This window comes from Notechis scutatus, chromosome 11 (assembly GCF_049901735.1).
Source record: "Notechis scutatus isolate UNSWTSFEM ecotype Mainland chromosome 11, rNotScu1.2, whole genome shotgun sequence".
NCBI classification, from domain to species: domain Eukaryota; kingdom Metazoa; phylum Chordata; class Lepidosauria; order Squamata; family Elapidae; genus Notechis; species Notechis scutatus.
The window spans coordinates 18,806,985-18,822,392 of record NC_142019.1 but is presented as its reverse complement, the minus strand read 5'-3'; the positions used below and the strand labels follow the sequence as shown (position 1 = coordinate 18,822,392).

The 15,408-nt window shown below is 44.2% G+C and overlaps 1 protein-coding gene across 1 annotated transcript; it reads left to right on the top strand.

The window, feature by feature from the left end:
- The first annotated feature begins 2,653 nt into the window (after window positions 1-2,653).
- Window positions 2,654-14,517, top strand: CALML4 (calmodulin like 4). Its single transcript, XM_026687906.2, has 5 exons — window positions 2,654-2,779; window positions 2,877-2,907; window positions 5,597-5,737; window positions 11,006-11,194; window positions 14,241-14,517. Exons 1-5 carry the CDS (start codon window positions 2,777-2,779, stop codon window positions 14,336-14,338), a joined length of 462 nt encoding a protein of 153 aa, XP_026543691.1. The 5' UTR covers window positions 2,654-2,776; the 3' UTR covers window positions 14,339-14,517.
- Window positions 14,518-15,408: the final 891 nt, after the last annotated feature.

Here is a 15,408-nt window from a genome sequence, read left to right as displayed (position 1 = left end):
TCGGTCCACGACTAAGCTCAGTACATGGAGTACAATAGAGCTCCACCTTAGGCTGTGTGCTATTCAACATTAATTTTGAGTTTGGATGATGATCAGAAAATAATACAGGTTACGTAAAATAAGCAGATAACAATCAGCTTAGAGAATAGTATCAAGATTCAGGAGAATCCCATGACGAGTAGGAACAACAAGCGAAAGTCAGGAAGATGGATTTCAACACAGACAAACGCAAGGCATGGAAAATGCATTTGGGTAGAGCAAATAAATTAAAGGCATGAATATAAAATGGAGGAGACTACTGGACCACACGTGAAAAGAACCTGGTTCTCTCAGAGGTCCCAACAACGTGAACCAGTAGTGTGATCGGTGTGCAAACACCTCCCCCCCAATGAATCCAAGGCTGCATCGACAGAAGTTTAGCATCACAATCGAGGGAAGCCCTTATTTTTTCTCTGCAGTGGTTGGACTGTGACTCCATATATTTTCTACTTCTGGGCACCATAAAGATGCTGAAGACCTGGAAAGAGTCCTGTGCAAAAAAGAACAACATACATCGTGAGAGGCTTGTAGACAAGACGTGGATATGCTTTGTTTAAAAAAGGGAGATGTGTTCTGACCCAAACCTTGTTCCAAGCAAACCTTGTTCCAAGCATAATGGAGGTAACAGCAAAACCTTTTAATGATTCTTTACGAATTCCGTTCCTTCCCGGTTAAAAGGCTGTTTCAAACTAATTGCCTCTGATAAGAAGGAGCCTTGCCAAGGTGGTGCAAGGCTGCCAAGAACACTAGATAAAAGTTTGTAAGAAATATTTCAAACACAAAGAGTCTCCAAACACTAACCAAGATATTCCGAACGTCCACAAGGCTTGAGTGCAAAAACTTTTTTGCTTCCTACAAAGAACTCCAGTTTCTCAGCTGGCTTTTATCCCTTATGGGAGGGGCCATCACCTTGAAGCCTTACTCCCGAGTCGCCCGTGCTGCTGCAGCTGCTCTTTCCTTCGAGCAGCCCTGTGCGCATGCACACTGGGCACAGGCTCCTCGGGGGCCTCTTCCTCACTGCTGCCAGCCTCCACCATCTCCAAAGGCAGCACTCCACTCCCTGATACTCCTGGCCCCATCCCTGCATCACACGCAGGCCCCTCACCCGAGTCCTCGCTCTCCGAGACCTCAGCCGTCCGCACCTGCTGCTGGCGAACCACAACAAGACACAACAGCAGTCTCTTCTAATACTTGGAAAGGTGGTCCCAGAGAAGAGGAGTGAATGTATTACTATCCTCTGTATTATGGACAAGAACCAGTGGGTAGAGGATTTACCAAGAGAGATCCAATTGAAAATGAGGAATTTCATGAAAATAAGAACTCTCAGCCTCTTGGGATGGTGGGGCCTCATGGATCACGTGGCCTTCGGTAAAATGTGTTACACTGAAAAGGTGCTACTGGACTCCTTTGAATTTGAGCTACTATAGACTAAGATGGTTCTCCTACAATAAAGGTTAACATAAATTCTTCAGCTATGGAACCAACTGCCTCAGGAGACAGTGAACTCTCCTTTGCTCAAAACGTTTCAACAGAAACTTAAGGGTTATCACTCAGGATTGCTGTAGTAGTAGGTTCCTGCAATAGGCTGGATCCGGTCCATGGGGTGCTTAAATCTGGCCTGTGGGCATCACAACCCCCCCCTGTTGCCCCAGTTTGGCCAGCAGAGTGCTGCAGGAGACATCCATCCTGTCTCCCCCCCCCCCGCCCCCAGCCAGCCCGAGGAGGAAAACTACAACACTGATCCGGCTCGCGAAGAAAATCCAGTTTGATACCCCTGATCTAGATAAGGGGTCTCCAACCTTGGCAACTTTAAGACTTGTGGACTTCAACTCCCAGAATTCCTCAGCCAGCAAAGCAAAGCAAAGAATTCTGGGATCTGAAGTCCGCAAGTCTTCAAGTTGCCATGGTTGGAGAGCCCAGATCTAGATGATCTCCAAAATCCCTTTCAATCCTCACATTTCATGAATCTTACGGTACTTACTGCTGAATTTATTACTGTACATTGATGGATGGTCCTTGACACACAAGCTAGGCAGCTCTTGAACCAGCCCAGGCCACTTCTGACCTGAAACCCAAGATGGTGGCAATTTCCTCTCATTGATAAGGGAGATACTGCTGCTTAGCCACCCCTGTGCCCAGAAGTCAAAATATATATATTCTTGTATTGCCGTTAGTAATTGTACTCAAAATGTCTCCTGGTAAAAACAAAGATGGAAGTTTAGGTAAGGTCTTTCTAAATATTCGGCCATTTCTCCCTTTCAGCCGGTTCCAATGCCTAGAAAGCAAGCTTTTAATGGAGTGACCTCTTTTTGAGTTAAGCAACATGTCGAGGCTTTGCAAATGCCTTGGGTTGAACCCTACTTAACCTGTCTTGAAGGAGGCTGGAGACTGTGAAGCCACTGGCATCTAACGGAATACTTGAAGGCTTTAGAAAGATGGTGTTCTTATCTGCTCTGTGCAGTACAAAAAGCCAAGTCCTTGTCAAGAAGAGAGAGCCGGAAAATAATTCCTGCAAACACAGAACAGTCCCGGATCTGGTTGCTGTTGCTTGCTAACAGCTGAAATTTGACCCTCAACCTGGATTGTATCCATGACGACTAAAGGTATTTATTACACCTGCTGCTACCACTCTCTGGGATGAGTGGACTTCGCCCCCTTCATCAACGAGGAAGCTGGGGGTGGAAGGCAGGCAGGGCAGCCGGGGAAGAACCAGCATCTGCACCCCAAAACCTTCCAAATGGTGACTGGGAACAATTTGGCCAGGATGGTGGCTGGGGGATCCTTTGGCAGAGCAGAATGAGGTTGCTTCATTGTTGTTTTCCCTTTTTGTCTTGCAGGCAAAGTTTCTAACCCAGGATCAGATCAATGGTAGGTGCCTTTCTCATTTCAAAAGGGCAGCTTATTACCCTTCTCTTTCATTACGTGCATCCTGGTCTTCCTTGACTCCAAAACTTGACTCCAGCTTTCTGGGAGGGCAGAGCAGGGCAGGTCCCTTTCCACTTCCCTACGAAAGAATTTGTAAGACCAGGAGAGGCACATATGTTTTGTACAACTTCCATCTATGAAACCTGCGATTGATCCCTAGGTAAAATGTTCCTGTCCATCTGAAGAGTGTCGGTCACACTCTTTGCATTCTTTAAAAAGGCTACAATTCTTGCCTTGCCTTTCAGGGCTACATTAGCATGTGAATGACCTCTTGCTGCATTGTCCTTTCCAAGAGTTGCTAGGTAGCAATTATATTGCTTGGAAAAAAAGGTATAAATGCCAGGACAGAAGGGACCCGGTAGAGTTTCTGGAAGAAGGGCAAGCTGTCCTTAGAGGTGGGGGCACTTTCGGGGTCAAAGGGGCACCAGCCACCAGCTAAGATAGGAGGGCTAGAAGGTCACTTGCATCTGCGGCTTTGTATACCTCACTGGCTAGTCTAATAAGCGCAGGGGTGAAGGTATTGGACAGGACCATAGAAACTCAGGTTCAAGTGCATTAAACTGCAGGAAAAACAATTGCTACTAACCTGACTTCCGTGGAGGACCTGTGTACTGCACGAGTCAAAAAGGGGGCTGGGAAAATATCTACAGACCCCTCACATCCCAGACATAAACTGTTTCAACTCCTTTCCTCAAAACGACGCTATAGAGCCCTGCACACCAGAACTACTAGACACAAGGACAGTTTTTCCCCCAACACCATCACTCTGCTAAACAAATAATTCCCCCAACACTGTCCAACTATTTACAAAGTCTGCACTACTATCACTATTAACCTTCTCATCACTCCCTATCGCCCATCCCCTCCCACTTGTGACTGTATGACTGTGACTTTGTCGCTTGTATCCTTACAATTTATATTGTTTCCTAGTATGACTTGATGGCTTATTGTACCCTATGACAATCATTAAGTGTTGGACCTTATGATTCTTGATGAATGTATGTTTTCTTTTATGTACACTGAAAGCATTTGCACCAAGACAAATTCCTTGTGTGTCCAATCACACTTGGCCAATAAAGAATTCTATTCTATTCTATTCTATTCTATTCTATTCTATTCTATTCTATTCTATTCTATTCTATTCTATTCTTATTCTTATTCTTATTCTTATTCTTATTCTATTCTATTCTTATTCTTATTCTATTCTACTCTATTCTATTCCATTCCATTCCATTCCATATTCTATTCTATTCTATTCTGTTCTGTTCTGTTCTGTTCTGTTCCATTCCTTATTCTATTCCATCCCATCCCATCCCATCCCATCCCATCCCATCCCATTCCATTCCATTCCATTCCATTCTATTCTATTCTATTCTATTCTATTCTATTCTATTCTATTCTATTCTATTCTATTCTATTCTCCTTCCTTCTTTCTCTATTCCATTCTATTCCATTCCTTATTCTATTCTATTCTATTCTATTCTATTCTATTCTAATCTAATCTAATCTAATCTAAACTAATCTAATCAGCCATGGAAGCTCATTGGTGACAGACCAACTACAGGTAAGTCTTTGACTTATGACCTTAGCAAATCTTCAAAGTTATGACAGACACCCCTCCCCTCCATAGTTCTGATGACAGTCATGTGACCACATTTTGGAGACTCAGCAACCATCCTGCATTTACGGCCATTTTCAGTTTTAGCCAAAACGCAGCCTTTACATCCAGTTTCCTACAGAGATGCCCCTTAGTGAACAATGGCTTTGCTTAACAACCTTGGGGATTGCTTAACCACTACAACTTTATGGCCACCACTGAAAAACTCTTAAAATTCAGGTCAGTCATATGGGTGACCCACTTTAAGACCATCCCAACTTAGGACCATAATGAGTCAGCTCCATTATTGTTGTAAGTTGAGGATTACCTAAACTCTCAGATGCACCAAGATCACGGGATTTATGGTGGGAAAAACGGAGGACAGAATGTTATATACCTTATCTGGAAAAAAAGATCTAATAATTAAATAACTAATATGTGTATGACTTTGCCTGTGAGATGGGCGGCATACAAATTTAATACATAAATATCCCAGCAAGCATTGGCCCCTGAGTGACCTTTTCTGAGTTCAGAAAGGAAGCAGGATATCTCTTGGATAGAACTTGGATAGAGACTAGAAGGAGGCCTCGTTGCTTTAGGCCAGGGGTCCCCAAACTTGGGCCAACTTTAAGACCTGTGGACTTCAACTCCCAGAATTCTCCAGCCAGCTCTGCTTCTGAGAGTTGAAGTCCATAAGTCTTCAAGCGGCCAAGTTTGGAGACCTCTGCCCTAGGCCAAACTAAGAAGTCAGGAAGACATAAGAGAAGATGAGGATGGTGACCCACCAGCCCTGCCAAGAAAACCTTGTAGACACATCTGTGAGTCCACCAAAAGGCAAGGATGAAGACATCTGTGCTTTTAGGGCTACGCTCATAGTAGCTGCAGGATGATTGGGTTCTTGTAAACTCAGTAGCAATTGAAATAATAATTGAATTTACGCTTGATCCTCCCTCCTGTGGAGAGTTGAGCCCAGACATTCCTTGCCTCTCAGCCTCAGAAACCATCCCATGGTCCTTCTCCTTTTCTCCTAAACAGAATTCAAGGAGTGTTTTTCCCTGTATGACAAAAGGCAGAAAGGCAGAATCAAGGCCAGCGATCTTATCGTTGTCATGCGCAGTTTGGGCACCAGCCCAACTCTGGGAGAGGTGGCCAGGCACCTTCAGCTCCACAAGATCGGTAAGTGTCAGTAAGATCCCCCTCCCTCCCTCCCTGCTTAACTTTTGAAGATCAGCCAAATGTGTGTATTTAATTAACATTAAATGTAATTCACATATATGTTCCCAGTCATGTGTTGTTCTGCACCAGTGACACCATATGGAAAGATTCCAGGGGATGCAGCTATATGTCCATGGTACAAAACAGGGGTCCCCAAACTTGGCTGGAGAATTCTGGGAATTGAAGTCCACAAGCCTTCACTGAACCTGGAAAATGTATGATAATTCAAACGGAGCACATTTTCCTGGTAAGATGCTGATACCAGAGGCTGATTTCCTTTTACCTTTAAAATAGATGTGTGACAGCAAGTAGGAACTGCCTTGGGCTCTCTACAAATATATGTTATTCTATTCTAATGGTAAATGTATTAAATTTATCTTAAACGTTCAGCAGATGAGAAAAGGGAAAGTTTACATTAAGGATCATTAATAAAGGGGCTGAAATAACATAGAATAACAGAGTTGGAAGGAACCTTGGAGGTCAGCTAGTCTAACCCCTTGCTTGAGCAGGAGAGACTATTCCATTTTAGACAAATGATTGGACAGCCTCCAGTGATAGAGCACCCAAATCTTCTGAAGTTAAGTTGTTCCACTGATTAATTTTTCTCACTGTCATTTCTCCTTAGTTCTAGGTTGGTTCTCTCCTTATTCAGTGTCCATCCATTATTCCTTGTCTGGTCTACAGGCGCTTTAGAAAACAGCTTGACCCCCTTCCTCCTCTCTGTGGCAGCTCCTCAAATGCTGGAAGGCTGCTCTCATGTCTCCCCTGGTCCTTTTCTTCCCTAGACTAGCCAAGCCCAGTTCCTGCAACCGTTCATCGTATGTTTTAGTCTTCAGTCCCCTCATCATCCTGGTTGCTTTTTTCTGTACTTTTTCTAGAGTCTCTACATCTTTTTTATATCATGTTGATCAAAAATGGATGCAGTAGTCCAAGTGTGGTCTTACTAAGGCATTATAAACTGGTACTAACACTTCATATGGTCTTTATTCTATCCCTCTATGATACTACAAATTTAAATTTGATCGTAATATAAACATAACAATATTTCAGGGATAGATAAGCCATCAATCTTGGCCCCATCAATCCATTTGTCATCATCATGCCGCTTAAAGCTGGAAATAAATCCATTTTCTTAGCAAGATTTTTCCATATCTTTCCAAATTAAAAGTAAAGTAAGTTGAATTTCCACTGCGCTTAATAGTTATTTTGCCTTTTTTATGTATTTGTTGAATTTACATAGCCGCCCATCACACATATGTGACTCTGCGTGACTCACATAATTAAAATAGCAACAGCCAAAACTGTCAAATGATTAAATAGCATAAACAGTAAACAGGGGCAAGTACACTCAGAGTCTTACAAACAATCTAACCACCTAGCTGGCAAGCTCCACACTATTTCTCCCTGCTGCCTGACACCTTCTAGCCATGTGCTCCCATTAATGGATCTTTTGTTTCCTTAACTTCCTTCTTGTAAGAAACCTTTTAGATTATTTTTAACGTTTTGTTGCAAGTCTTAGCTCATTCTGGGCCTTTGGCTTTCCTGAGTCCTTCCTGGTAGATTCAGCATGTCCCTCAATTTGACCTTTTTGTCCCTCAATTTGTCTACTAATTCTTTATGCAACCATGCTGGTCGTCTTGCTTGTCCATCTCTGTGGTATTATTTCTCTAGGGCCTAATCCTGTAAGGAAGGCAGGAAGGAAACATTCTGGTGTTGCTTACAGAAACTGCCTCTCCGTTCACCCTTATTACATTCTTGGCAGGACTAGACTTCCTGTCTCTGGAACTTCTCTGGAGTTTTTTTCCCTTCTTTGCTGGTACTTTGCTTGTGTGAAGTGACCATTCAAAGTTACAATGGCACTGAAAAAAGTGACTTATGACCATTTTTCACACTTATGACTGTTGCAGCATCCCCACCGTCATGAGAGGCCAGGCGAGGAGATGCGTGCCCCGATGTGAGTGATATTGAGTTGGCCACGCCCAGCCAATAATATGACCACCAAGCCACACCCACCACCTAATCCATGCCCACCACCTAAGCCACGCCCACAGAGCCGGTTGTTAAAATATTTGAATCCCACCCCTGATCTACTCCCTCAATTATTTCATTTCATATATGTAAGACGGAGGTCTAATGTCGCTGTCCCTCTAGTTCCCTCCTCTACCTCTTGTATGACAAAGTTGTTAGCTAAGCATGTCAGGAACGTGTTTGATTTCCCACTCCCTGCAGAGTTTGTTTCCCAGTTGATGGGACGGGAAGATGTGCTGCCTGAAATAATAGCAATAGAAATAGCACTTAGACTTATATACCGCTTCATGGTGCTTTCCAGCCCTCTCTAAGCAGTTTACAGAGTCAGCCTGTTGCCCCCAACAATCTGGGTCCTCATTTTACCAACCTTGGAAGGAAGGAAGGTTGAGTCAATCTTGAGCCAGTCAGGATCAAACTGCCAAACTGCTGGCAGCTGGCAGTCAGCAGAAGCAGCCCACAGTACTACATTCTAACCACTGTGCCACCACGGCTCATAAATAACCCAGCTCCATCCCATATTGGCCTTTAAAAATCAAAACCAGCCCCTTGGCTGAACCTGGAAGCAATCTGGCAGCCAGTGCAGCTCATGGAGCAGAGATGTAATGTGCCATTCTTGGGGCATCGGTAATTTCCTGCATCGCTGCATTTTGCATGCTTTTCAAGGGCAATTTGCAGTTTTCATTACAGTGGCCCTTTTGGGAGGGACTGAGAGTAAAGCTTGCCAATCAAGAAACAGGTACAACTGGGGACACAATACCAAGGTGCAAAATCTCTCCTAGCCATGACTATACAACCTGCGTGTGCAGATGAAGCTTCACTCACTAGCACATGGCTTGCGCAGTCCGGTTCCCAACAAGCCACAGATTGGGGTTTGAGGGCCACTGTTTTACAATCTAGCTCGGAGAATACCAAGAATGCAGAGTTCAGCCTGGAGCTATATATATATATATATCTCTACTGTGTGGTTTGTTATTTTACTAAAGAAAATCAATCCTTTTGAAAATAATCTTGCATTTTTGCCTTCTAAGGTTGTTTTCTAAGCTGGGAAACATGGTAAGCTTTTGAAATGCAAATCTCAGCAGTTGGGAGCTTGTTCCACAGATTTATTCAATTTAAACGAATTGGGAGCTTTTTTGGACTTCTCCTTGAATATAGTCACTATTGGCAAAGGATCTTTAGAATTCTGGTCAGCATCTCAAATGGTTAAAGAAATGTGAAGAGCTTGCTACAAATCATCGTTGAACTGGTTCTGCAAATTTTTCTTTTTATTCTGGTATTATAGAAATAAAATGAAAATAATTCTACGCTTTCTAAGGAAAGCGTAGTACTGATCTACAGAAAGATCAGCTGAAATATGAAATATAGTTCATATTCAAGGATATGAAACTATCCTCCTGTGGTGATGCAGGAGAAAAGATGACAGGGACAGTTTGGGGAAACCTTCAGAGCTTCAAATTACTTCTCTTTCGGCCTTTCTTTACAAAAATTAAGCATCCAGTCATTATGGAAAACTAGGATGTTAGCTTGGAGCAGAAATGGGTCACCTTTTGGTACCTGGACCCAAACTTGACCTATGGGAGTGGAACAAGGTCTGTAAAGCTATCACACGGTGCTTTTTCAAAAGTCAACTGAACTATCTGTTTTTTCTTGAAGAGATTTAGCTTCTCATCCAAGAACCTTCTTCAACCTTCTGAAGAAGTGAAGAAGCTTCTTTGGATGGGAAGTGAGGTTTTCAAGGAAAAAACCAAGAACTGCCTTTTTCAACTGCCTCTTGGAAAAAGCTTCTTTGGGACAACCGTGACAGGGATGGGATGCTACCGGTTCGGCCCGGTTCTATAGAACCGGTAGCTCTGAAGAGCAGCAGACGCCAAACCAAGTTCGCTGCAATGATCTTTTGGTCCTCTGTTTGGCCCACCCGCCCGCCTGGGCTCTTGGCTGTCCTTTATTTCCTGCTTTTTCAACCTCACCTGCTTTGCGCGGCACGGTTGAGGTTGAAAAAGCAGGAAAGAGGAGGATTTTCAAACGCTGCACACCCACACGCAGCGCTTGTCAGCTGTCTGGGCGGCACAGCTGTTGTTTTTTTTTTGCAAATGCTGAACACGCGCACACAAAACCGGTACTCTCTCAACAAATCGGTGGTAACACCAGTTGAATCCCACCCCTGAACCGTGACCTGGATGACTGAGAATCTCCAAAGAGATCTGTAAAGCCAGAGCTATTTCACACATGGGCTGGCAGGCAGGGCTAGGATATTTCATTCTTGGCAGAGTCTGGGGCGATCAGGAACTTTCTATCGTACTCCTTATTGTAGGAAGACTATTTTAAAATGTCTTTGTGCATTTCCTTACTCCAAAGGGGCAGGAAGCCATGACACTGACATTTGGTTCTAGGCTCCATACTAGAGATTTGGGTTAATGTCAGTGTTCCAGAAAACCCCAAACTCCAACATCAAAACTCCGAGGCAGGCGTTTTCTCAAAGTTCCATTTTATTAGAAGAGTCATACTGGCCCATCTGGGAAAACCCGAATCTGGGAGTTCTGGGTTTTCCCTTAGTAATTCAAAAGTCCAAAACCCAACCCCTGCACCCATCAGTCCATCATATGGCCCAATCACCATCTGTCCCAATGTGAGACACCCCTTCAACCAGGAAAACCATGGCCTTGACCGAAAGGAGGAACGCTCTTGTGTATAACTACATACACTCTACAAACCCCCCCCACCCAATTTCCCAGGCACAGGAATGTAGCAGCGTGGAAGCTCCTGGTGCTAATATGGCTTCCAAAACTGACAGCCAGCTTAAGATGACAAGCAGGCAACTCTGATTTACGTGGAGAGACATGCTAAGTCAGTGATCCCCAACCTTTTTTACGCCGCGCCCGGTACCGGCATCAGCTGGCGCCGCCATCTTTTTGATGAAAAAGTGCTTCCGGTTACCTCACCGGAAGCACGTTTCATCAAAAAGATGGCGGCGTAGCTCGTGAGCTTTCTGGGTGAAATGGCTTTCTCTGCCCATCTTTTGAGAAATGGCTTTCTACCCGGAAAAGCTCACCGGAAGCACTTTTTCATCAAAAAAAGATGACGGCGCCAGCAAGCCAGCGGCCCGGTAGGACTTGTTCCGCGGACCGGTGGTTGGGGACCCCTGTGCTAAGTGATGGGCTTTAATAGTTTTCTTTTCATGCAGTGCTTCCTTCTCACTTACAGATGTCAACGAAGAACTGGATTTTTCAACTTTCCTGACCATGATGTATAGGCAAATGCAGCAGGAAGATCCAAGGAATGAAATCCTTCTGGCCATGTTAATGGTAGACCAGCAAAGGACCGGATTCATCTCCGTGGCTGAATTGCAGGCGAAGCTAATGAACCTTGGAGAGAAGCTATCCAAGGAAGAGGGTGAGTCTCGGGCAAAGGTCTTTATGCCTTGACCCTTGGAAGAGGGCTTTGTCCAAAGACAGTAGCCCTCAGTACTTGGCCTTAATTCATTCTGGGCGCTGCGATGGGTACTTAAAAGGACAAGTCCTAAACAAACCAGGTGACCCTTTGTTTTGACCGGGAAGAACTTTCTATCTGTCCCTTTTTCTAAGTCGGTGACCTTCCCAGTCCGCCCTCTATGGCTGACCCCCTTCTCTGGCAGCATGGCTGACTTCCTGTTTGTTCCCCATAACGATTCCCCTCTTCCCATAGCAGCACATTGAGTACAAAGGCTGAGCACTGGGACGACATGTTCACCTCAAAATGCATCCAGAACCAAATTTAATGAGTTTTGAAGCAGTTGAGTACCAAGGTACAACTGTACAGGAAGATGGAAGGGAAGAGGGAGCGAGCAAAGGCGGCTACATTCCTGTGTTTCCCCTAAAATAAGACTTGGTCTTATATTAATTTTTTGCTCCAAAAGATGCATTAGGGCTTATTTTCTGGTTAGACCTTTTTGGGGGGAAAACACGGTACTAAATGCATCCGTCTGGCTGACATTCTTAACTGGGGCTTATTGTTGGGGGTAGGGCTTATATTATGAGCATCCCGGAAGACCACGCTAGGGCTTATTTTCTGGCTGGGTCTTGTTTTCAGGGAAACAGGGTATCATTGTTAATTAACTAGGTTAATTTGTGTCCTCTAGATCAGGGCTGGGCAATTAATCTTCCCAAAGAGACACATGAGAAACAGGGACTGTTGTGGAGGGTTGAACTGACAGGGCTGTGACGATGCAAAAGAATGAATGCCCATGCAGATGTAAATTGGCTAAGGAACTCTGGAAGTTGAAGTCCACAAGTCTTAAAGTTGCCAAGGTTGGAGACCCATCCCAGAGTATCGGTATAAATATTACAGTCCAGCATACCGCAATGGTAAAGCTGGAAAACACCGTTTTCTTTCCTATAGCTTTTCCTCCACCGCATAGTGTTTCTATTCAGCACAGCAGACCTGGTAACTTGGTGCAGGATTCTGTCAATTGGTAGAGTTAAAAGCTAAGCATCTACTCTCAGTGTAGGAAGAACCTAAAAATCTTCATAGGACCCTCAACAGTGGGTGGAAGGCCAGTTTCCAAAAAGTAGGCACTTGGGATAAAAACGAATAGGGATTTTTATTTAAATTCAAATTAAATAAATTAAGACACATTTCATGATTAATTTTCCTCTATTTTTAATATTTTTCTGCGGCATAATAAACACTTCAGTTCCACTGAATTGTTGAAGGGCTTTGTGGTTTCAGATTCTGGGCTAGGAGAAATCAGCAACCAGGCACACAGAACAGGTGCATGAAAGAAGGAATGCTAGTGGATTTTGTGGTTTAGCGTGGAGTAAAAAGTATTTTGTGGCTGGGAGCAATCAAGATTTTCTCCTTCTTCTTGGATATCCTCTTTATAATAATCACTCCCCAGGTTCAGACATTTGACTCATCTAGGTGGCTCTCTAGTTCAGGAGTCTCCAACCTTGGCCACTTGAAGCCTGGTGGACTTCAAGTTGCCAAGGTTAGAGACCCCTGCTCTAGTTTGCTCTTAGCTTTAAGAACACCGAGTCCTGGTGGCCTAGTGGTTAGAGCAAGGGTCTTCCAACTTGGCAAGTCTAAGACTTGTGGGACTTCAACTCCCAGAATTCCTCCTCCAGTCATGTTAGCTCAGGAATTCTGGGAGTTGAAGTCCCACAAGTCTTAGACTTGCCAAGTTGGAAGACCTTTGGGTTAGAGTGTAGTATTCTAGGCAAACTCTCTGCACAGCCAGGAGTTCGATCCTGACAGGGCCCAAGGTTGACTCCGCCTTCCATCCTTCCAAGGTTGGTCAAATGAAGACCCAGATTGTTGGGGTCCAAATGCTGACTTTGTAAACTGCTCAAGAGTTCTGTAAAGTGCCATAGAGTGGGTATATAAATCGAAGTGTTATGGCTATTGATCTATACCAGGGGTGTCAAACTCGCGTTGTCATGTAATGTATTGTGATTTCCCTCCCCCCCTTTGGTAAACTGGGGATGGGCATGGCCAGCGCGTGACATATCTGGCCCACAGGCTGCAAGTTTGACACCCCTGATCTATACCGTACTTGGAGGTATTTCAGTTAGTCCTATCCCAAACCTCAACCTGCTTCAAACCAGGTTGTCAACTCATAAAATATTTCTATGGTCTTTTTAGAGTTGCCAACAGAAAGGGAGGAGGGGGGAGCAGTGCGGCAGCTTGCAAAACCGAAACCGCATTCCACAAATGTTTTCAAAGATAGTAACTAGGTGACTGGAGTTTCTGCCGTGCAAAATTCTAACTGGAGAGCCTGATTGATGACTCTGGGCTATGGATGTGTCCCATTGGAGGATATGAATTACGATACACCCTGGTGGAAAACCAGGGTCAAGGGTGACAATGAATTATGTGTCTCAGAGTCAGCTACACCCAGGCAGTGCCGGACCTTTTAACTCCCAATCAATCCTTTAGAAGTTTTGGAAGTTTGGCTCGAGACTCATGATTTAAATGGGGGCGACTGCCGGAATCCTGACACAGGTTCCTACATCATGCGCCTTTGTGATGTGTGAACCACCTATTCCACCAATTGTTTCCTTTAGCTGTTGAATTACCATAATTTCATCTCCCACTCATCCACAATTTGACATCCTAATTAAAGATCATGAGCCTTGGTGCTGTACTGGTCACTTCTGCTGACTATTGACTGCATACAATTTGGCAGTTCGATCCTCACCAGGCTCCAGGTTGACTCAGCCTTCCATCCTTCCAAGGTGGGTAAAACGAGGAGCCAGATTGTTGGGGGCAAGAGGCTGACTCTGTAAAACTGCTTAGAGAGGGCTGGAAAGCACTACGAAACAGTATATAAATCTAAGTGCTATTACCATAATTTCATCTCCTGCCTATCCACAATTTGACATCTAATTAAAGATCTGAAATAAATAGTCTGGATATCTGTAACCTGCAGCCTGAAGTTCAATTATTCTGCCATTGCTTACAGTGGACCACCTTTTGAAGAATGTCAGAACAGGACACAACGGACTGGTGAAGTATGAAGACTTAATTCAATCAATCACACTTCCACTTGATGATTATTGAATTGCAAAAAAGCAACCCATCTTCTTCTCGCAGCCTTCATCGGTTCTTCTTGGAACCTGGGGCCTGACTGCCTTTTTGTCTTAAAAAATAAACACTTTGTGGCAAACAAAAAGAAATATGTTAAACAATGAAAGAAAAGCAGAAATGTTAGCTTTTCTGGGTAAAATCTACTATGCTTATTTTCTGTTTGAGTGAAGTTTCTTTGTTGTTGTTTTTTAAAGTAATCAAAAAGCAGGTGCTCGCAAACTGGAAATACTTTTCAGTATCATGCAATCCATAAAGTTTGCTTTTTGTGAGGAAACACATTGCAAGGAGTCAGATCAGATTAACAGAGTTGGAAGGGACCTTGTAGGTCAGCTAGTCCAACCCTCCGCCCAAGCAAGAGGCCCTATACCAGGGGTGGGATTCTACCAGTTCGCCCCTATTCACTAGAACCGGTTAAAATTCTAAGCAGTTCGGAGAACCGGTTGTTAGAAGAAATTACAGGGCTAATCCTGTAAGGAAGGCAGGAAGGAAACATTCTGGTGTTGCTGACAGAAACTGCCTCTCCGTTAACCCTTATTACATTCTTGGCAGGACTAGACTTCCTGTCTCAGGAACGTCTCTGGAGTTTTTTTCCCCTCCTTTGCTGGTACTTTGCTTGTGTGGAGGGACCATTCAAAGTTACCATGGCACTGAAAAAAGTGACTTATGACCATTTTTCACACTTACGACTGTTGCAGCATTCCGAGTGTCACGAGAGGCCAGGCGAGAAGATGTTTGCCTCGATGTGAGTGATGTTGAGTTGGCCACGCCCAGCCAGTCACATGACCACCAAGCCACACCCACCTGGTCACATGACCACCAAGCCACGCCCACCAACTAAGCCATGCCCACAGAACCGGTTGTTTAAAAAATTGAATCCCACCCCTGCCCTAGACCATTTCTGACAGATGTCAGATGTCCAGTCTCTTCTTGAAAGCCTCCAGGGATGAAGCTCCCACAACTTCCGAAGGCAACTCCTGTTCCCTTGAATCAGTGTGATGCAGCTGTGTTGTGGTCACTGAACGTGGTGTGAAGCAGCATCAGGA

Bases quoted from the DNA above. Each gene is read 5' to 3' on its own strand.
- CALML4 (XM_026687906.2), top strand. The intron at 5,738-11,005 runs GTAAGTGTCAGT...TCTCACTTACAG, and splicing joins CCTTCAGCTCCACAAGATCG to ATGTCAACGAAGAACTGGAT. The intron at 11,195-14,240 runs GTGAGTCTCGGG...CATTGCTTACAG, and splicing joins GAAGCTATCCAAGGAAGAGG to TGGACCACCTTTTGAAGAAT.